Here is a 22,095-nt window from a genome sequence, read left to right on the forward strand (position 1 = left end):
AAAGAGAAGAGCATACCTGTGCCGACAACCTTTAGAATAAAAATTGACACAAGTTACGATATTCCTGCATAAATTGAAAACAAAATTAGTACATACCGATGGAGGTATAAGTAGTCACCCTGTGCACAATAAATATTTCAAAATGAGTACATTTTATGCTCCAAGATACAGACAAATTATAGCCGAGATGTAAATATCCATAAAAATAACCGCTATATAGTAGAAGATTATAACTAAATCAAATTAAAATATTAATTCATTATTTATTTTTAATTTTAAAGTTATGTAAATATTTACTAACTTATTTTAATCCTCTTACAAAAATAGATATAAATATTTGTACATTATCGATAATAAAATATGTCCTGAAAATAAATTTTTTTAAGATTGGTGACAAACTACGGAGAAATCGTCGTAATTTGCCATCGTCACTTTTAGAAAATTATTATCCATACAAAATGAAATATATGTCATACAGGTACATACATTTTATTATGCTGCTGGATTTTGAAAATATTTTATTTGTCCCTTGGTTTTTTAATTATCAACTGCTTGATTAAATACGTCTTTTTATTCGTAAATCAGAATTTGACCCGATTTCAAATAAAATTATAATAAAATTAATAATTATTTTGCATGCCTCTAACACTGTATATTATTTGACCTAGGTATAATAAACATATTATTACGTTAGACCACTTGACTGGGAGATTGGTGCGAGTTTGCTCGTTCAATTCTTTCTTGCTTGGCCCTCTCCAATTCTTCAACATATGCATATACAACATATAGGAAATACATATTCAGCACAATTCCTCCAGCCTGTGAAATAACTTGCCTGGTAGTCATGTTCATCGTCATGAGAGTAAATACGACACCGACGAAACTCAGAACCAGCCCAATGGTTGTGACACAGATCCACACCATGCAATTTGTCCGTTTTCCCTAAAATATAGAAATTTCATATCTGTGGAATTATATATGTTTATGTATGTAACTCTAAATCTAATAATCGTATAAAAATTTGGAGGGGTTAAGTATCGGCTATGTGATGAAAATAGGGTACTTTGTCTTCAATCACTAAACTTTTATAGTTCTACAAATTACTTCCTTTATTCTATCTTATTTGATTTATAGATAATATTTCTTTAACAATAGATAACTGCCATTTTCGAAATAATACAATCCATGAGTTCAGTGTAAAAATCTGTCTGCGATTTGGACTCCCCGCAGTCTAAAGTCTATGCTCTTTCCCACTCCATCTTAATTCCCAAATGCATGCTGTGGGCTTACAATAACGGGCCTATATATAAGTCACCCCTTAAGTGAACGTGTAACACCCACCAACACCACACCCATTTTTTGGCTATTAAAATACTAGTCGTATAAAAATTTGACTGGCACCTTATTGGAGGGAAGATTTTCTTGCACCTTTGCATTTCTTGCAGGTGAAAACGGGTAAAGTGGTTAGAAGCACTAAATGTTGGGAACGTAAGCAAAAAAATAAACGTTGCAAATTATTACTTGATATCGGTTATTTGTAAACTCTACGGCTGATTGTTACTTATTAGTAGGCCAAAAAGTTTGTAAAAAGTTTATATTATGCGAACCTGTGCAATATGTACAAGTGAATTATCCAAATACAAGAAATGTGTATACCTACATTTTTTGCTCCACGGTATAATGAAATTGCTGACGAAATAGAAATCAGAATGGCCCCGATCAACACGTAATAGAGGATATCTAAATTAATAAACAGTTTTATGACACTAAAAAAAACACAATTACGAAAGTAACCGGATTTCTTTTAAATAAATTATTTACTTCCTCGGTCGTATTGGTTCCACTCATCACTTGCTGAAGGTATTACGAGTAAGAAGAAAATCAGTGCTGTTCCACAAATCTGGGGCACAGAAATTGAATCAATTATCTAAATCCGTGATTAAATTAATGATGGGTATTTAACATCACAGTCAATGACGCCGTACATGACAGCGGGAAATTTCAAAAATTATTTTTTAATGTCAGTTTTACAGCGTTTATGACCATGGCGTGAATACCCCTACTGCCAGGAAGTATTTTTTAACTTACCGATTGAAACAGTGCGATACATTTGGTTTGCTTTTGCCTCGTGTCACCACACATTGCGAATTATTTATTCAGGGTGAAAATAAACTTATAAATATATCCCTGTTTTTGTAATTTTGCAATTTCAAAAAGTAGCAATTTTACCGAACAGATTTTTAGCTTGGTGGTCGGTAGGAATATAAATGAATACTCGAGTGAGACGGAAAATGGGACAAAATGTGTTTATTTGCTTTGGAAGAACGGTTTGTTTACATATCCTATCCTGTCAGAGAGTTGGGGGTAACGTTAATTTTTATGTTGGAAATGCAGATACTGAATTAATTTGATTTTTCCCCTGATTTTTTAATTATCCCTTCAAAAATCAATTACCTGATTCAGTACGTATTTTTATTCGTCAACCAATCTCTAACCTTGTTTAAAATCATAATTAAATTAATAATATACCTCACAAGTAATTTAGTCATGTCTCTAACACTGCATATTATTTGATTTAAGTATAATAAAGATATTATTACGTTAAACTAAACCATGTGTTCGTCTACCTTACCGAGGGACGGGTTTGACGTTACTTGTTCAATGCTTTCTTTTTTTGCCCTCCCCAATTCTCTATCGTATGCATGGACAACCGATACGAAATAAATATTCAGCGCAGTTACTGCAATCTATGAAATGAGTTCCATTGTTTTCAACGTCTCGATGGTAAGCATGGCACCGAAGAAACTCAGAACCAGTCTACTTATTTTGACATAGACAAGGTGTAGTGAATACCCCTGCTGTATTTTTTGTAATCTCTTACCAATTCAAACTTTGCTATACATATGGTTTTTTGATGCTTAGTGTCTCCACATATTGCGAATTATTGATCCTTGTTATATTTTCAAATTATAAAATTCACCCTTTTTGCGCTGAAGTGGTTTCTGTCTAGGTTCGCTGCATAATGCTAAAGTGGGAAAACATGCATGTTTACATTCGATATTGACAGCACTGTCTAGGTTGATAAATAGTCCATGCTGTTGTTGGGAAGACACATAATGATGACATTTGATAATTACCAAGTAAATGAGAATTAAAGATGCGCATCATACCATCAAACTAGGTAATGTAATCCAGCTAATCTTCTTCTACTTACAATATCAATAAATGCTGTAGTCCGAAAGAAAATAATGTTGTCACATCTGTGCCAATAAATTAATTGAAATTGTTTTTCTAAGAAATATTTTGTGCTTGTAAACGTATGATTTATTCCGTCATGATATTAATCTCCATATGTATATCGTATTATTTAATTATTTTCCCTTGCATGAACGAGATTGAGAATGTATTTGCTAAGGTACCTAAAGTTTAATCTCTCGTTGCTACATGAGCTTCTCCCTTCTGAGATTCTATTCTCGTTTATTGAGCTTCTTCATCTTCGTCTCTGTATTAAATCTTATTTCCCAAGTAATTAAGATTTCCACATGGCACAAAACGTTCGAAATCTTGTGATTATTATAAGCTACATAATCTCTCATATGGGTAATTAAATTCTCAATTAGTAATGTCGATTTAATATACAAGGTATGAAATTAATTCTCAAAATAATCGTCAATCCAGAGCCTAAGCCATTTTTAATGAGTTTCATAACTATGTATGTAACAATTTGAGATATTTGCAGTAGGCTCATGGAAATTGCAAATACTTGATTCGTATCTTGATGCCTTCACAAAACAATTAATTGATGCAATATTCACATGATTTTATTCTCAAATCAAACTTTGATCTTAAAATATTCAAATTTTGCCGCCATTAAATAAAATCTTGTCTCACAATCCCCCACAATAATTTACCGCTCCTGCCACATCTTTTGAATCAAGTCCAAATCCATCTCCTCCGTGTACTCATGCGCCAAGACATCTGCTCTCATCACGGTATTCCACTCATCCTTAACCTCTTGTGGAGCGGTCATCCTACTCCAGCAGTCGGTCGCTCTTGGCACCCTGTTTTCATTTCTGTTAACCAATAAGTAACTTTCCGCCCCGACCCAAGCCTCCAAAACGAAGGAGACCCGATTCGAGTCAATTTCGTTCAGGATTTCGCGCTGATCTCGAACAGTTGTGGTATCGATGACTCGTTGCGCTTTCTCCTCCACGTCACATCCACTACAATACTTGAGAAGGGTATTATTTCCGATGAACCCGACGACTTGGGTGTCTCCTCTGGGGTCCACGTAGCAAATTAATTTCCAGTAACAGGCCGGAACTTTGTAGCCGATATAGGTCGGACTCCAGACGTCGTCTCGATCGCAGATTCCGGTCATGACGTAGCCAGCGTCGGCGGCTATGGCGTAATTAATACAAAGAATTATTTATTGGAGGTATTCACGTCACCATTATAAACAGGGTAACTGTGGTATAATAAACTTGTGAAAAATAACAATCAAATCAAACTCGAATAAAACAAATCCTGCTAAAATCATGTAAATTAGTCAAGGTTCAGAGTGTGATGATCACGCTTGGTAATTTAATGTGATTTAATTGAAACACTGTTATTTTTGTGATTTATTGTATTTTACTACGCCATCTACCGGGGTACATTTTACCTATATGATATCGCTAAATGGGGACTATTAAAATTATAAAAAATCACATTAAGTAACATTAAATCACACAGTTATGTGGTTTATATCACCTTGATGTTATTTCAGGAACATTAAATTTATCCTAGTTACGTTACTGAATACCCCTACTGCAAAAAAAAAACTTGTCTACTCACCAAAATGTCTTTGAGCCCTACTTTCCACCGTAACCCAAGGATTTTGATTCGTCCAGGGATCTTGTGGCGCAATATTGATGCAATAGAACGTACTGCTTAGTGCATCTACAGAAAATCGGTACGGGTTTGCGGGAGTGATATGACCACGATCGAAAGCGGTACGGTTACTTTTTTCCTAAAAATAAAAAAATATGTTACATTTCGCACAAGGGATCTAGATGGTAATTACCGTTAATTACCGCCTAATATTTACCGTTAATTACCACTTGACATTTCTGTGAATAACTGTCAAAATCGATTTAGGGTAATATGAAACAAATATAATAGTTTTGTCACGGTTATTCGCAGTTTTTCTATTTTTCTCAATTATGCCCACTGTCAAGGGAATTATCCAAAACAGTGTGAATTTCCCCCTGTTTCTCGCAGAAAGACGAACTGTCAATTATTAAGTTTGCGGTACCTACCCTCTGTTCAACCGTCATGTTGTACGTATTCTCACAAACGGTTTGGTACCCCCAAATATCGGGGCAATCGTACCGCCGGAAGTCGTCTAAACGGTTATACGTCGTCAACTGGTTTAGCTCATTGTGCAACGTTGTCGTGGCGAAGGGAAGCCCGCGGAAGGCGTCGTGTTGGACGTACATCAAATTAATCGGACCCAGTGGGGAGGTCGAGTTGATGACGAAGGAGTAAACTCCATCTAGCACCGTTTCCGGGCACATTGTGGACTGCGCGGTTGCTAAAATATTTAAAGAAAAATTAATTTATATAAAATAGAACAATTAAGAAACTGTCCGACAAAACGGCAGTTTTAATTAAGGTATATATTTTGTCTTTATTATACTCAAAGTTACGGCGAACAAGACGAGAATATAGATGGACGAATGCATTGCTAATTTTCGTCAAAATCTGGGTGTCCAGTGAACCGACAAGTGATCGAAACTCCTCGGATGCGACTAAGGATTCGTCTAAAGTGAAACGCGGAGTAGTTCTGAATGGGCTGGTTGAATCTGGTTTCGAGCACCATTTATGCAACACGGTGATGGGGTGATGGTTACGTTACTGTGAAATGTCAAAATGATAACATTCCTCGATAACTTAATATTAATTAATTAAGTGTAATCTTGTCATGTGGAGAGATAAATAAATTCGTACAACTGGGCATTATACAAGCTCGTGCGTAATGTTTGGAAGAATGTTTTGTACGAATTAAGTAAAATTGACAATTAATCTAAACTTATGCAATTTGTTTTGAATTATTTCAACTTAAACTCTTTCAACTTAGCTGTCACACGTAAATGGTTGATGTTGCAAAAAGGTGAGATATTTATGGAATGAATTATATATTTGTATACATAACTGGTTGTCACGCGGTTATGACAGTGATTAAAAGATGTATGTAATTGTTTACATAATTGACGAATTTCTACATCGTCAATCCAAGTCACTTGAACCAAGTGATGGATGAGTTGATTATTTAAATCAAGCAGTAGTCGTGTGTCTTTAATGAGGATCTTCAATAAAATTGTGGGGGCCGATACCGAATGAGCTTCCACTTCCGCTACAGGAAACTTATTAACTTGTCCAGAATTAACGGAATTTTACAAGCAAATTTATATATAAACGGGTTAAATTCCATAAATATTAAGCATCAACGGTTAAATATTGCTTCACTTTTAGGTCTTCTGCATATAAATGTTTGTAATTTAGCAATGCTGAACGTTTCACTAAATTTAAACACAATTACCCATTCCATAACTTTCTTTCAATGGATAAGTCAATAATTCTGACAATTTTAAACCATTTTAATATTAAAATAAACCATAAATAAGTTATATATAGCGCTTAAATTTATATCTTATTCGATTTATGCAAGGTTTCACAAAATTTATTACATTACCAACATCACGAAACTGTATCGATTTCAAATTTAACTGCTACATACATAACCGATGGCTATATGTCTTCCACTCAATTCGCATTCTAAGTATTTTAGCAACGATTTGACCATGGCGTCCTGGCTGTTATCAAAATTTCCTCCATATTTTCAACACCTTTGGGCATTTCCGATACCAAAAGCAACCCTTCTTTCCACCCAATTACTAGAAACTTATTCCGCCACGTTTGACACTGCTTTCTTTGAACGACATCCCATATCTTGGAATGTTTCCCAGGAACGATTCACTATTCGCGGGGTATGGTCGTGCAAATTGTACTGGTACAATATTTTCATCGTTCTCATCTTAATGAACGGAAGTTTTACCATGGTTATTGTAACAAGATTCCTTAATGGCAATAGCCCCACCTGGGTTGGGATTTTTTTCCCGTTAATCGGCACCTTGATTGGGAGCATGTTTGAATTTTTGTTGCTTGCTGCACACTACGCCTTTGATGTGGTGGAATTAATTGAAAATCTGGTGAAATTGGAACGCGCTTGGTAAAGGGTAAGATATTTACTGTATATAAAATTCGTCTACGTAGGCTGAGATAAAATATTGAGATTTGAGGATATTTTGAAAATAATTATGAAATTTTAGAATCACTCTCACACGCTCGGTACAACTTGCCAACTAATCGAAAATCGATTCAAATCTTGAAACTACAATATCCTTTCTTGGTAATCGCCGCCTTCATCATGTCTGGCTGTTCCGTATATTTCAAACTTTGTCCACACGGCTACCTCCTCGAAGAATGGTATGGATCATACCTCGCCAATTATAGATGGACACGCTGGACAGCCTGGTTCCTCAGCTACGTCACTATGACGATTGCCACTGTCGAAACTATACAAATGATAGGAATGATGATAACATTTTTACCTACGATTGTACTTACATGGGAAAAAATTACGGATCTGACCAGCCAATTAGCTGTGGATGAACAATTTGCTAAAATTATCGCGAATTATAGACAACTTCAAATAGTTGGCGGTATTGGGAGGGATTTCGTTTTGAGCATGCTTTTTATATTTGTTTCTACTGTATCCATTCTTACGCCAGGATTTGTATACGTGGCAATCAAAATGGCTCTGAAAATGCCTACTGGAGCATACCTGTGTGTCCCGTATATTTTACAGGTCATATTTTTCTTGTCGTATTTCCTGCTAAGGGCAATTGAAAGAGTGAGTGCGAAATGGATGGAGGGGTTGACAAACTTGAGGCGGGGCAAGGTCAGAAGTTCGTTGGAGTGGAGGGTGGTAAATTCGATACCGATCTTTACCATGCAGTACGGATTACCAGGGAATAAATTGATGGATATTGGGAATCGGTATAAGACCAAGTTTTATGCTGGAATTCTGGACAATACGCTGACGTTGTTGTTATCATTTCGAAATCCATGAAATCAATTGTTAATATTGTGGAGACAGAAGCTACACAAATAAACAGCGTCTGCTGAGAATGAAATACAATATTTGTAGGGTGAGACATAAAAATAAGATGAATTTGATTAAATGTTTAACCTCATTATACGAATAAGCTGATGATATTAAATGCAACAATGTTCAAAGTCTTTCATTTTATCAATCGTTCTATATTCGAATTAAAAGAAATAAAATATGTATACACTGCCTTTTTAATGGTTATTGGAAAATAAGTGTGACGGTCCACAATTCCTTCTATTAATAAAAAACATTATTTAATATCAAATTACTAAATTTACACAATAAGTTTCCTGAAATCTATTCGATTTCCAGACATATTTTACCTCCTAAAAGTGCTAAATCTAAGGAGCACTACGTCACAGTAATATTTGTCCATTACATTACATTACATTATTCAGCCATAATGATACAGACACTAATTTTATTTACAGATTAATAAAACCCAAATTAATTTTAATACTAACATTTATACAATAAAAGCAGCCTAACACTGCTCTTCGCACACCAACTCGACATTACCAACGGGGTCGAAATTTCCATAAAGTTGCTGCCAAACCTTATCTTTACTAGGGAACAAGATCTAACCATTTTTCTAAAGATTATCCTACTCATTCTGTTCATTGGCATGGATTTGGTTGAAAATCCCAACACACACTTTCTCGAGCAACGATTCGCATATCCGCAAATTGTACCTATTGCAATGATTGAATTGAACGAGGCTGTCGCGAATGTTGGAAATAAACCGTGGCCGAGACTTTGGAATATATCCGATTTTAGCGAAACTGTTAGATACGTTCCTAAAATATTTCCAAACGATATCGTTACCAACACAGCTGGGAGAATGACATCTCGGAAACAGAAGTTTACTTGAGACACGATTACAGAGAGATGTCTGTAATGATTGATTATTTCTTCGGCTTTATGTGTCGATTTACTGCACCTGGAAAATAATACTGGTTAATTAATCCATTTTAGAATTATAGAAAATTTCACCACAGATCCATGTGCACTAAAACGAGATAACATATTTAAATTGCACGTTACAACCATTGAATTTCAAGATTCAAGTTGTGAATTAATTGATTGGATCGATTAATTGGTTATTACAGCTGCAAAGGGTAGCCATGCATATACTTTGTTAAAGATGTTAATCTCGTTGTAATGCACAATACAAGTGTTCTCAAATCATATAACACTGTGATTTATTGTGATTTAAAGTGATTTTAATAGACACCATCTAGCGATATTACATAGCTAAAATCTACTCCGCTAGATGGCGTCTACTAAAATCATATAAATCACGTAAAATCACATTTACTGTGATTATTGTAGTCGATTACCATTTTATTGCTGATAACTCACACCCTATGCATATCAGAGCCCCCAAGAATATTTTGAACAAGAGAATGCAAAACGTCACTCCCAGGATGAGCATGGCCCAAGCTTGGATAAGAAATATGAAAGTGTGGCCCACGGCGACGCAAATCCCAGTCCGAGTTGGAAGTAAGGAACCAAGAAAAGGTTGCATGCCGGTATTAAATAACGGAATGGCGTTTATAAAGATCCAAGAAGTTATCCCAGTAAGGGTAGACAATAAGTAGCAACATTTTATGAGTAATTTCCAGAAGTGTAATTTTATGGAAAAAATTTCTGAAAGTTAAAATTTTATACGAATGCTTGAAACGGTTTAATGAAATCACAGTATACTTATTTATGTGATTTATTTTGCTGTTAATAGTCCACATCTAGCGATATTGCATAGTTTACACACGTGCCGCTAGATGGCGATTATTAATATCACAATTAATCACAAAATCCCACATTAAAATCACAAATTTTGATAATCTCAAAAATCATCTAAAGTCACATGATTAACTGTGATTATTACACTTTGAAAACTTTAGGAAATTTGAGTGATTTGGATGAAATTAAATAATACTTACCTGATTCATAACAATAGGTATTCCACTGTTCGATCAGCATGTTAAGAAGTGTTACGAATGCCTTTGAATCTATGAGGAATGGATACACTGCAGCCCAAGATGGTACAAACACTCCGACAATTACTGCAGCAAACATAATTAGAAATCGGTCTAACACACCCCCGATAATTGATACGACTCCATTTAGCGCTATTCCTAAAATTGTTAGGGAAAAAATGATAATTTTCGTTAGTCGGAAACGATCTGGAGAAATGCGAAATTTGTGCTTCAATTTGTCATATGAAATTGTCTTAATTCCAATCTTGGATAGAATTTGTAGATCAAAAATAAACAAATTTATTGAGACAGAAATCATTTTAATTATGAGATTCGCAAGTTATAACTGTGAAAAATGATGGTTAAATTGCATTATCAGAAATGACGGTAAAATTATCTGCCAAATTCAATCGATATGTTTACTCTTAACAAATAATTCATGCGCCACTTCCGCTGAAGGGAAACTATGCTAAACTCTGGTTTTATGATGAGACTGCAAAACAAATAATAAATAAATATTAATCATGCCAAACTTACGAAAGTTTTGTTCGAATTTATTACCGGGAAATTAAGTTGATGCAGAATTGTTGTCCTTACAAATATGTATACAAGTAGAGTATTCCTTCTGTGTACAGTTATGCCCCAAAATTGCATATTCAGTGACTACCAAGGTACTTTGTCGTCAAATTAAACAATATAAATATCAAATATTTGCTGCTGATATCCTAGGATTCTTCGAATATTCAAATATTTCACAAAAATCTGATTTCTAGTAACATTGAGCAATTTTATCAGAGTTTATTTTGGTTCGCAGTAATGAGTTTTAGTAATGAGTAATGAATATAGGCAATTGGGGTTTATCAATTATACTAATTTCCTGATAACCGAATCATTTCTAGTTCAAGTTAACATTTAAAGTATGTAATAATGATCCGTGCGTTTCTCAATTGTTGTGAGGGTGAATATGATAAGTGCACAACGTACTGATTTTCTGCTTAAATAAACAATTTAGTTTGTCAGAGATGGTTTCCAGACACTAAAAATAGCAATATTAGACAGGGATTAATCATTTTTACAAAATGCATTTATTGGTAACAAAATAATTTAAAAACCTTCCTCATAACACCCATTTCTTTCTTAACTAATTAGTTGAATTATCAAGCATCTCACTTTGAGAGTATCTAACGACGATGGTAGAGTTGCTTGAATTGTTAAAATGCGTATCCAGAGTTGTAGTAGCGACAACATGTATCTGAAGAACGCCACATATCCTTGTTTGAGCTTGGGTTTTAAGTCGTCGCTTACATATTGACTTAGCAATTGTAGACTTAAATTTTCTATTGCTGACTTGTGTGCGTCGTTGACGAATGGCCTTGTCTAGCATCAATTTTATCTTACGGAAAAGTTCAAGTGGATGGAAATGATTTCTAAATTTAAAACACACTTCAGCACCAAATGTTACAATAGCGATGGAAAGAAGTAATAGGAGAATATAGTAGCAATATAGCACCGATTCCTGATTGACACTAGCAAAGTCATCATTGGTCTTTTTTGGGGGATCCTTAAATAAAGCTCGCAGAAAATATTCTCTGCTATACACCCCAAGCTGTTTACTACGCAATCGAGCATGGCTTAGTCTCATTACCTGCAAAAATCGTTCAGTGAATCCACCCTCTACTACTCCTGCCCATGATCTTTGGTAAAATTTGGTAAAGAAATTTCGATACAAGACCCACATTAAGTGTTCCTTAAATGATAAGTCTTCCTTCCCTTGAAATACGAGGAAAGCGTTGGACGACTTTATACCGTCAATTATTTCATCTGTATGTAACTTGGAGTCCATTATTGCTAAAATTTTTCCTTTGGTGATCAACTCCCTTGTTGTATTGTACTCGTACAGTTTGTCCTGCTGAGATATATTGCGTCCAATGCGGTACGCATAGTTCCTTGGCAGAAATATATTTCGCTCAAGTTTTTCTAACGTAGAAGAAACCTTCTTTCCGTAAATTCCTAAGGCTATAGCGTTATTAATATGGTATTCTAGGTTACCACCATTTTCATATTTACCCGCACAAATGACTGGAATTCCAGATTCTGCAACTTCTTGCAAGGTTAGCGGAACGTGTGGAAACACAACCGCAGTCATCGACGTGGTTAGTTCACCTTTGTATAACGACACACAAATGGTCATTACAAGCATGAAGGATCCAACAATCCAGATTGCATTAACACCCCATATACCCATTAGTGGGTCAACTCTTGAACTAACTTGGGACATTAGGACAATGTAAATAAACCAAGCTCCTTCAAATAATGATCCTTGTGTTAGATATCGGCAATTTTTGATAGCGTCAGCCGCATATATAAGAATTAGTACGATAAAACAGATTAACAAAATTGATATCCATGTGGGCAGGGATAATGGCTCGGTTAAGGATTCAAACCCTTTCAGGGTCCTGGGTCAATAACAATAACGTAAAAATTGAAAGGGATTTTAGTGCTAACAAGATAATCGCCCCTAACAGAATGTGGATTTAAGAAATAGAAATCTATACCTGATTCGTAGTATTCAATTATAAAAAATATGTAAGATTGCTCGCCAGGAGTAGAGGATATTGTAAAATTCCGTCGTTCTGCGACAAATAAGACACCACATTCAGACCATTCTTCAGAATTGTAACCACACCTCCCTTTACCTTTCGGAAACGATATACCTATACCATACTTATCTCTAACCATAACCACCCGATTTTGAAGATTGCCATTGTAAGTGTTCCACATATCATCAAACTCTTGAAGCGTTTCGGAGTCAACAATTTGGAACGACGAACAAGGAATGCAAACTGTTGTTAAGGTTGACATGTTTTTGGACGATTAGAATTTTTAACGTTATTTGCATCCCAACAATTTCAATGGGGTCGAAGTACCTGATCTCTATCTGATGGAAAGAGTAGAGAAGAAAATATTCAGGGTTTTCATTACGTAAGAAAATTAAATTTGTTCTTAAAAAATAATAAAGCAAGTAATATTGTGTCGAGTCCATAGCGATTGCGGAAAGCCATCGTTTGTTCCGTTGGACGAGGGGATGACGCTCTGTATAGTTCAAAGTAACAAATAGGTTTACCTCTAGTAAAAATGGAGATGTAGGAAAGTTGTTTCTGAAAGTGTGAAAGTCCAGCGAGTTTAAAAACTCTTGCGTCGTTACGAGACTCACTGTACTGGATTTGAACCATTCGCCTATCAGTGTCATTACTGATTGCGAAGTGACAACGCCTGAGGATAGGATCGGTATATGAAATAAGTAGAGAAGGAGATTCATGACAAAATCGTGGCAATGGAAACTAATTTTGAATTTTATTAATATTTCTAAAACTTTGAATGCATGTGCAAGATAACCTGGAGTATCAACGATTCTATTGAAATTAGCGTTTCTTAAATGTTTCACATGCAAGTTGTAGTAGCAATGCATGTAATTAAATTGATGTTTTTATTCTAATACACAATCACTGTAACTAATTCATAGTTTATAAACCTAATATATTTGAAAATGAGGATACATTCGACTCCAAATTATCAAAATCTCTAATAGTATAATTTTCTTGGCACCCTTAAATTAAGACACTGGTTTGTTAAGTTCTAACCGCTAAGTGTCCATTGATTAACAAGTTTTTAACTAAACTAGAAGTAAGGTTCGTCAACATCTATAGAATACTTTGACTAAATGAAAGATATTGCAAGAATACGGCGGAATGTAGGTAAATTTAGAAATTTGGAATCTAATTTGGAAAAAAAGACATGTATTTGGATCTAATTTATAGATGTATTGCTTTCAGACATGATGAAATATTTATTGCTAGAAACGCTTATGTAAATATGCTAACATTATGCAAATTGTTTTAATAAATTTAATAGTTTGTAAAACTAAAGTGAATATTTTCGCTTAACACGCAATTGTCTACTACCTGTCCAAAAACAGACTGAACTACGTTTGTAGAGAGCATTGAATAATTAATTGTACATTAATTAATTGTAGTGTAATACATATGTAGATGATGGATTCTTTGCAGTATTTAATTTTCCAAAAACGTGCAAACTAAATAAAATTATGAACAATTGTTAAGTATTTTTTTCACAATATTTGGGATATTTTCGTCAACTTAAAATTAAGAAGTATGCAGTGATGTTGAGTAACACAATGTTGGAAATATTTGAGTATTTTATCGAGTTAAATCAATTGTGGTCATGGTTTACTAATACATATGTCCAAAATTTTTAATTGTATAAGTACACATTGAAAATATGATATTGTGGTGCTATTTATCAATAAAAATAATCCCCGCGAAAGATACAATTCCTCTCAAGTTAAAAAAAATTAAATTGAAATGTGAAAGCAGTTCCCTGGTAGCTTAATGAGTAAAAACGTCTGATATGTGTTCAGAAGTCGTTGGTTCGATTCCCCGTGGGTTAGCAAATTTTTCACAATATAACAATCCCATATTCAATTTAAAATTACATGCGAGGTCGCTTGTTTCACAAAACAATTTTTGGTGGGTTTTGGTTTAAAATAGTAATTTGGTTTTTAACTTGCACCAAGTCGAAAAATATCGTCTTTTAGTCTTCATGACAAATAAAGATGCAAAAATTTCTTAGAAAAACACGTCATATTTATTGTTCAATTTGGGTGTCTAATTAAGCCAATAAAATTCTAACGACTAAATCTTCCACTTTCTGCTTTTTTTATCCTACTCTCTTTATCAGCGGCCTCCCGGGATTGGGATAGGGGTTCTTAGGAACTCCCGGGATTGGGATTGGGGCTGATGATGACATGTTCGGAATAGTCGCTCCTCCAGGAATCATATTCTTCCCAGTATTTGCAAGATTCGCGCCCGTTTTCATAGCAGCATTTGGATCTGTTGGCATTGGTGGCATTCCTGGCACTGCTGGAATCGGAAGGGGAACTCCCGGAATTTGCTAGATAAACAAATTATGTAAATCACAATGTCAAAAATTTAGCTATAAATTCGTTTAATTTACCGGAACACCCTGTACAAAGCAAGGGGACAAAATTACTGCAAAAGTGAGCAGAATCACAACCCCGGAAATGGAAGATGGTCTCATATTTGAAATTTCCTAAGAAATGTCCGGAAATTTGTATTGTTATAGAGATTTTCGGAAATTTATACCTACTTGCTCAAGCTTGGATTTTACAATGAAAATGTGTGAAAAGTTAACCACGTCTTTTTTGGAAGAACAATGGTCTGGAAGTAGTAAAAAATATGTGACACGTCTGTCCCACTTGTAGGATGTGTCGTCACAACGATTCAGGAACAATGCTTAGGTGAAGTGGTGTAAGAATTTGACGAGGGCGAGTGGGAGTAATTTGCGCAATGTAGGCATATAAGTGCAAAATTGAATGGAAAATAATTTGGTAAAATGAATAAGTAACCGTGTTTTATTTAGTTTAGACATACGTCACGTTTTTTAATTGGAAATAGAAAAAGGCGTCATATGTAATGTCATATGAATCTGTTTTTTATACTTTGTGATTTATTATATACATGAATGAAGGTCTTTAATTAAGCATGACAAGTTATAAATTCATTTCTGAGTATATTTTATTTTAAAGTTAGTCACTACTCCAAACTTTATTTTAGATAGGAGTATTCACGTCACCCCGTCATGAACAAGATAACTATTATAAAAAACTGATATATTTTTTTAATTTATCAAAGTTATGTTATTCACGAATGTAACTACCATGATTGTTGTAAAAATCAAATATAAATATTGAATTTTAAATAAATAAATAAGTAACAATTTTTTCCGAGTTATGACAAATAATATGAATTAATTTCTGATCTCATGCACAAATCCTGGCACGTCACGGGCGGGATTGGTCAAGAAAAAGTTGACCGGTTTCAACCAGAAGCCTACAGTTCTGGAAAATGCATATTTTATGATTATAATTTATAATTTAATTTATAATTAAATATTTAACATGTCATCACTTACTCGCTCGACATGACCGGAAAATCTTCCACCACGGGGATATGCGTTACTCCGAAAACATGCCATAAAACGATATCCGTCCCCACCAAGTTTGAATCCGGCGCTGCCGCGACCCATTCCGGCAATCCTGAATTGTTAAGATACCTACCTCCCGCGTATAGTTGATCCTCCTCGTAGGACGTGACCCATACGGTGTAATCGACAAAGGCACACTCTGCATGGAGCGGACTATCGACATTCATCATAAGATGGATTGGGTTACCTGCGATGAGATGATAACCCATAGGAGTGTGGGAGTAAGGATGTTTCTTATCAAGATTTCCGTAAATGTGCCAAGATCTGGAGGTTACAGCGTTGGCATTTGTTCTGGCGAGGGATGGTGTCTTCAAAATTGTGGGAATTGCCGTGATTCCATTTCCGTAAGGGTTTTGGGGTGATCCGGTTGGACCTGGGGGATAAAAAGTTAATAAAATGACGAACCCCGTAGTTCCTAATCGACCCTAATCACTTGACCTCCTAGGTCATGGCTTATTCGACCTATGCCCTATGGCGAAATATATGTATAACTTGACCTTATCTTCGACTCACCATCCGGCACGACATCTGTCATCGCAACAGTATTTTCATTCCCATCAATCTCTGTGTCTAACCGAACTACGAATAAATGCTGATGATTCGGTGCCAGCACTCCGGGAGTACCTGTTAGCACGGTACCATGCTTCGGCAGGGGATCATCACTATTGAAACTTGCTAGAAATACCGGGGCATCAATTCCTTGCAAATTAACCTCCATTCGAATTGAGGCATCCTGATGTAGAATCCATCTCCACTCGTAGTCATAATTTCCCACGGAAGAAGTAAAAGTTAGAACAAGGCGCTGTTTTCTAACAGTGTAAGCTCTTCTATCCTTAGCGTTGTATTTCTTCATCAAAACGCCGACATCGTCTTCATACATACAAATCGCGGAAGGAATTGTGACCGGGAGGCCGGCCTTGTTGGAAACGACGGCATCGAAAAAATACACGGATCCCGCCTTACAGTCGACGTTGGGTCGAAGTGAGACGGCAGTCTGGCCAATGCCGTATTTACCAGCGTCATAAATCTGGAAAAAATTAGTGCTATTTTGACCACTATAAATTTGTGCAATTATATAACTACCATTTTTCTATGGTACGGCGGTCTTGGGTCACCATACGGGACGAAAAGTTCTGAAAGTGCGGCACGATACAGTAGCGGTCTAACTGCACCGTTGTCGTTGTAATTGACATGATGCAGAACTAGGCCTTCGCGAGCGTTAAATCTGCAAAAGTTGCCAAATTTTGGTGCGAAGTTGGAAAAAAATTGGCAATTTTATTTACTTACCCAACTCTAAAACTGAATTTTTGCCAGTCGACTTTATTCCCGGACACTTTGTAAGATGGTCCACCTAATTGAGTGAATTGGATTGGGCGGACGTCTTTCCGGAAAAAGTCGGGGGGAAGGAGGGTGGGGTCGTAGTTGTGCATGGTGAGTGGGGCAGTAGTATCACCGAGGGGGGCTTGACTAACGGCGAAACCGAGATGGGTTGGAAGTTCTTCGATAGCAAGCATCTTCTTGGCGAGGATGTCAACAATGGCGACAAATCCGACTTGGTGAGCTGTACTTGGAATATTTGGATGTTTCAAAATTAAAAATTTTCTAAATTTCCGAGTAATAAGCGTAAATTATTTAATATGCCCAAATACCATAGTAATTGTCGTGTGGGACGATCTGAAAAGTTATGAAGACTTGGGAAATCCTTTTCCCCAAGTATTCCGGACGATCGCCGGCATAGCCGAAATCGCTAATTTAAAAACAATCATATTTTTAGTTACCTAATAAATTGGTAATCACTGTTAACCTGTTGTGAAAAGTAGACAATTTTTTCTGGATATTCAAGGTTTCATAAATTTAGACGTAGGAAAATTTACATAAAATTCGTGACATACAAGAGGTTAATAATTCTATTAAATTGTTAAATCCGACTAACCCAGGTAGGGGAAATACCAGCGACATATTTGTCAACCCCATCGCTTCCATCCTCGCCTGGACGTTAGGATCTGCCAAAACGACCTCTCGAATATCCACACCTTCATCCATGGCGAACATCAGTGGTGTCCCGGGCTCCAATTCGACCACACTTGTCACCTTTTTGTGCAGTAAGTCCACCAAGATTTCATACCCTGTTTGTGTCAAGGGGTTAATCACGCTGGCAAACGCTACCCTGGATGTGAGTGGGGGTGTCGTGTCGGACAAGAAGTAGGGGAGAAGGTCAGATTTAGGGGGTTCTTTTAGCGTCACGGTGCAAAAGACGAGAATTGGAACGGTGGAGAAGTAGGATCGAATTAGCTGGGAGGCCAGCCGTATTTCAGGAGAGGTTAATGGATCCAGGGGATGGCGGGGGTTGGCTGTAGGTCTTGAAATTGGGGTGGGTCGGTTGGCTAAAATTTAAAATCCGAACGTGTAGAATATTATTATTAATTATTACCGACGAATATACTTTTCAAATCTACCGCTTTGGTTATAATTTATAACCGAATTGCAGCATGGATACGGAGGCTAAATCCTGACCAGACATGTATTTAAATAGATATGTCATCACTGGCGACAAAATAATAATTAACTTGGCACCCTGTCATATGACAAATTGTAACTGGAATTGCTAGAATAGCGTGTAACTACTTTCGGTAATAATACTGACTGCCAATTAATAAGAGTGTACGTAAGAATAGAGACAAAGTCTCGCCGATCTGATATCTATTGACGGAAAAAAGAAGATATATTACATAAGTTCTTACCCAGATTATTAAACCAATTTCCGATCCTTGCCATGTCTTCGGGCGAATTATTGACCTCTGTTGAGTTTCGCTGACTAATTACTGACATTAAAATACCTACCGTGAGAAACTTACGTTCCCATGAAAAGTTTAGCTTGACCATTTTGTTGGAAGTTTTACTGTGAACTAAAATTTATGCTAAGTCGTCTACTTCCAAAATGAGACTGAAGTCCAATTAATGAATTTTAGGGTTCAAATTAATTAAATCTAATTGTGGTTCTGAGACTGATTTTTATCTGGATTTTGTGACCAACGGGACAAATTATTTGTCCAGAGGTCAGTAATGTTTTAGCGGAAGTAGTTACATGCACTTATCACACGCTGGATAAATAATGTCCTAAATAAATATTAAAGTATGTTATAAATTGTATTTATACGAAAAGGTCAATCCTTTTGGAATACATACTACAAATACTTGCTAGATTAAGAGTAAGCAAACAATCCTAATTTTTCATGACAATAAACAACCATGACTGAACAAAATGAAGCCTACTTATATGATGGGATAAGATAATTGGAATTGTGCATCGTGAGAATCTGGATAAATGATTCTAGTTTTTGGAATATACAGTTGCTTCAGAAAATGCGGGGATATTAAAGATTTAAAGAATGCGGGCATCACATTTCGGTTTGAATAAAAATTAGTTTGCTAATTGTTAATTAATTAATTATTATTAATAATCGTGTATGGTTTCAGCCCACAAATTGATTAATACAAGTTTTCACGTCAAACAATGTACCTGTTCCGACTAAATTTGTTACACATTTATGTATTTATTAGCATTTTAATTTATTTAGGATGAAGTTTATACAGTAGATCTGCTTATGGAACTCACAATTTTGGGGAATTAATACAGTTTAAATTACATATAAATATTATTTTGGTCAAATTAATGTGCATACTAAATATTACATCCTGTATAGCAACACGCGAGACTCACACTTATTTTTTTATGAGGCCACATCATCGTACACTGAAAAATAAACGTTCACAACAACAACGTATTTATACGTATGTAACTTTATCTAGCAACAGCATCGATTTAATACACATTAGGCATGAATTTATCCCTCATTCAACTCTCGCGATCATCACCCTCAGATTGAGCAGGTGATTCAGTCACTGTTCGTATAAACATCTGTGCACAATGAAATATAAAGTTTGATAAATTCTTCATTTTTTTAAATTCAGAATGGAAAACGATACCGAACATAGTTCAATTTTACTCCAGAACTTTGACATGACCTCCATAACGAAGGAGGTCATCTGTTTATCGCCTCCACTAAAGTTAAAAAATCATTCGGAATCATCTTCCTCTCAGCCGGCATTCTTGTTAAGGAATTGTTTAACCAGGGAGGAATGTAAGGGTTTGATAAACCTGGCGGAAAATAAAAAGAAGGGCTTATTTACCCAAACTTTGGTAAATATAGAGGGTGAAGATGTGATAAATAAGGATGTGAGGAGCGGCTCGAGATACATTTTGGATTCGGTAATTACAAGTTTGATTATTATTTCTACAATTTGGGAGAAATTTCAAATTAGTCGTAAATTGTGTAAGGATTCTTAAATGAGCTTATTTTTTTTAATTTGCAATGTTTACGAAGCCGACGTGAATACCCCTATTGTAATTTTAGTAAATTCTAAATAAATTAAGTTCGTATTTATAAAATTACGATTTTACCACATTTACGACAATGACGTGAGTACCCCTGATAAATAAAAAATACTAATTTCAATTTGAGTTTTAGCCATTCCTAAGGAATTATTGAAATTTTAGGATTCATAATTTTCCCGGAATTTATTTGTATTCCTCGATAACCCCAATGCTAAAATAAATTACTTTGGAATACATGTATTGGGAATATGCTTAAAATTCCAGGAATCTACATATTTATTATCGCTCCCAGGGAATCGCACAACGCTAATCTAATTTCTTAAAAAAACCTAATTATTCCAGGAAGCCATCGTATCCCAACTTTGGACCAGAATCAGTCCTCACATCCCCCCCTTTTTGAAAGGCGCCGTCGTCACTGGACTCAACGAACGGTTGCGTTTCCTTCGGTACGAGCCTGGCCAGAAGTTTGTTCCGCATTACGACGGGACTTATGCGAGAGAAAGTGACCCCTTGGAAGTTAGCTTGGTCACTTTGCAAATCTATTTGAACGATAATTTCGACGGGGGAGAGACCAACTTTTTGGGGGATGATGACGACGATGATGACCAAGATTGTGACCCCGAGAAAGTCAGCGTTACCCCAGAGACAGGAATGATCCTGGTTTTCGAGCAGGACCTGATGCACGAAGGGGCCTTGATACGCGACGGGGTGAAGTATACGGTACGAACGGATGTGATGTATTCTTACTCGAAGAAATCTGGGGGATTAGTTCTTTAACTGGAGATAGAAAAAAAATTACACTAAATATGATGAGATTAAATATTTAATTAACTAATTTATTAAATCGGCATGCCAATCTTTCGATAAAACTGGGTGACAATTACGTACGGAGTTGAATATTTTGTGGACAAATAAACAAATTTTATAAAAATATTATTATAGATAGTATACTTTCTATTTTTATTAAAAATATACGTACCAAGTTATCTTTTATCTAATACTGTTATAGGATCTTATACATTTATTTTATTGAGTAGAATTTAGGGAAAAGTATTTCATCTTGAATTATGCAGTTTGGCGAAAAATTGATTTTCGAAAAATGAGTCGTAATTTACGTAAAAGTAAAATAATATCATAAATAAGTAAAAGGTGATATTCATCAAGAAATTTTAATCCCAATATAAAAAATTGTAATTACTTAATTTGCCACCCTCAATCGAGATAAATACCCCTAATATTTCATTATCTGATTGAACCATCTCCTCAAGATGAAGCGTATCATTTTATTCGACATGGAGCGAATAAGTAGGTTATTTTACTAACTGCATGTATATGTATATCATTGGGTTACGTGACGTTGCTAAGCAACTAAGAAAAATACGAATAAATTTTCAGGCATAAAAATGCCTGACTTTTTA

The 22,095-nt window shown here is 35.5% G+C and overlaps 4 protein-coding genes and 1 long non-coding RNA gene across 5 annotated transcripts; 1 reads left to right on the top strand and 4 right to left on the bottom strand.

Annotated features, from left to right (window-relative positions):
- Positions 1 to 1,397: 1,397 nt before the first annotated feature.
- LOC118438964 lies at positions 1,398 to 2,329 on the bottom strand. Its single transcript, XR_004837166.1, has 4 exons — positions 2,089 to 2,329; positions 1,822 to 1,900; positions 1,608 to 1,740; positions 1,398 to 1,473 (listed from the first exon to the last, which is right to left on the bottom strand). It is a non-coding gene; the product is annotated as an uncharacterized LOC118438964 (long non-coding RNA).
- A 1,466-nt stretch (positions 2,330 to 3,795) lies between these two features.
- Positions 3,796 to 5,850, bottom strand: LOC110860144. The gene is made up of 4 exons (XM_022109205.2): positions 5,681 to 5,850; positions 5,301 to 5,575; positions 4,837 to 5,011; positions 3,796 to 4,401 (listed from the first exon to the last, which is right to left on the bottom strand). The coding sequence occupies exons 1-4, from the start codon at positions 5,724 to 5,726 to the stop codon at positions 3,908 to 3,910; spliced, it is 990 nt and encodes a 329-aa protein (XP_021964897.1). The 5' UTR covers positions 5,727 to 5,850; the 3' UTR covers positions 3,796 to 3,907.
- A 9,031-nt stretch (positions 5,851 to 14,881) lies between these two features.
- Positions 14,882 to 15,467, bottom strand: LOC110860186 (U1 small nuclear ribonucleoprotein C). Its single transcript, XM_035860055.1, has 2 exons — positions 15,232 to 15,467; positions 14,882 to 15,168 (listed from the first exon to the last, which is right to left on the bottom strand). Exons 1-2 carry the CDS (start codon positions 15,313 to 15,315, stop codon positions 14,935 to 14,937), a joined length of 318 nt encoding a protein of 105 aa, XP_035715948.1. The 5' UTR covers positions 15,316 to 15,467; the 3' UTR covers positions 14,882 to 14,934.
- Positions 15,468 to 16,044: 577 nt separating this feature from the next.
- Positions 16,045 to 19,203, bottom strand: LOC110860099 (copper amine oxidase 1). Its single transcript, XM_035859958.1, has 8 exons — positions 19,023 to 19,203; positions 18,215 to 18,665; positions 17,931 to 18,028; positions 17,569 to 17,842; positions 17,365 to 17,506; positions 16,795 to 17,308; positions 16,210 to 16,654; positions 16,045 to 16,135 (listed from the first exon to the last, which is right to left on the bottom strand). Exons 1-8 carry the CDS (start codon positions 19,162 to 19,164, stop codon positions 16,045 to 16,047), a joined length of 2,157 nt encoding a protein of 718 aa, XP_035715851.1. The 5' UTR covers positions 19,165 to 19,203.
- Positions 19,204 to 20,151: 948 nt separating this feature from the next.
- LOC110860139 (probable prolyl 4-hydroxylase 3) lies at positions 20,152 to 22,095 on the top strand. The gene is made up of 2 exons (XM_022109201.2): positions 20,152 to 20,551; positions 21,020 to 22,095. The coding sequence occupies exons 1-2, from the start codon at positions 20,255 to 20,257 to the stop codon at positions 21,452 to 21,454; spliced, it is 732 nt and encodes a 243-aa protein (XP_021964893.1). The 5' UTR covers positions 20,152 to 20,254; the 3' UTR covers positions 21,455 to 22,095.

This window comes from Folsomia candida, unplaced genomic scaffold (genome assembly GCF_002217175.1).
Source record: "Folsomia candida strain VU population unplaced genomic scaffold, ASM221717v1 Fcan01_Sc029, whole genome shotgun sequence".
NCBI classification, from domain to species: domain Eukaryota; kingdom Metazoa; phylum Arthropoda; class Collembola; order Entomobryomorpha; family Isotomidae; genus Folsomia; species Folsomia candida.

Bases quoted from the DNA above. Each gene is read 5' to 3' on its own strand.
- LOC110860186 (XM_035860055.1), bottom strand. From the start codon at position 15,315: ATGAGACCATCTTCCATTTCCGGGGTTGTGATTCTGCTCACTTTTGCA. The intron at 15,169-15,231 runs GTAAATTAAACG...TTGTTTATCTAG, and splicing joins GCTTTGTACAGGGTGTTCCG to CAAATTCCGGGAGTTCCCCT.
- LOC110860099 (XM_035859958.1), bottom strand. From the start codon at position 19,164: ATGGTCAAGCTAAACTTTTCATGGGAACGTAAGTTTCTCACGGTAGGT. The intron at 18,029-18,214 runs GTTAGTCGGATT...TTTTTAAATTAG, and splicing joins CTGGTATTTCCCCTACCTGG to CGATTTCGGCTATGCCGGCG. The intron at 16,136-16,209 runs GTAAGTGATGAC...TGCATTTTCCAG, and splicing joins TTTCCGGTCATGTCGAGCGA to AACTGTAGGCTTCTGGTTGA.
- LOC110860139 (XM_022109201.2), top strand. From the start codon at position 20,255: ATGGAAAACGATACCGAACATAGTTCAATTTTACTCCAGAACTTTGAC. The intron at 20,552-21,019 runs GTAATTACAAGT...TAATTATTCCAG, and splicing joins CGAGATACATTTTGGATTCG to GAAGCCATCGTATCCCAACT.
- LOC110860144 (XM_022109205.2), bottom strand. From the start codon at position 5,726: ATGCATTCGTCCATCTATATTCTCGTCTTGTTCGCCGTAACTTTGA. The intron at 5,576-5,680 runs GTATAATAAAGA...TAAATATTTTAG, and splicing joins CTTGTTCGCCGTAACTTTGA to CAACCGCGCAGTCCACAATG. The intron at 5,012-5,300 runs GTAGGTACCGCA...TTTTATTTTTAG, and splicing joins ACATGACGGTTGAACAGAGG to GAAAAAAGTAACCGTACCGC.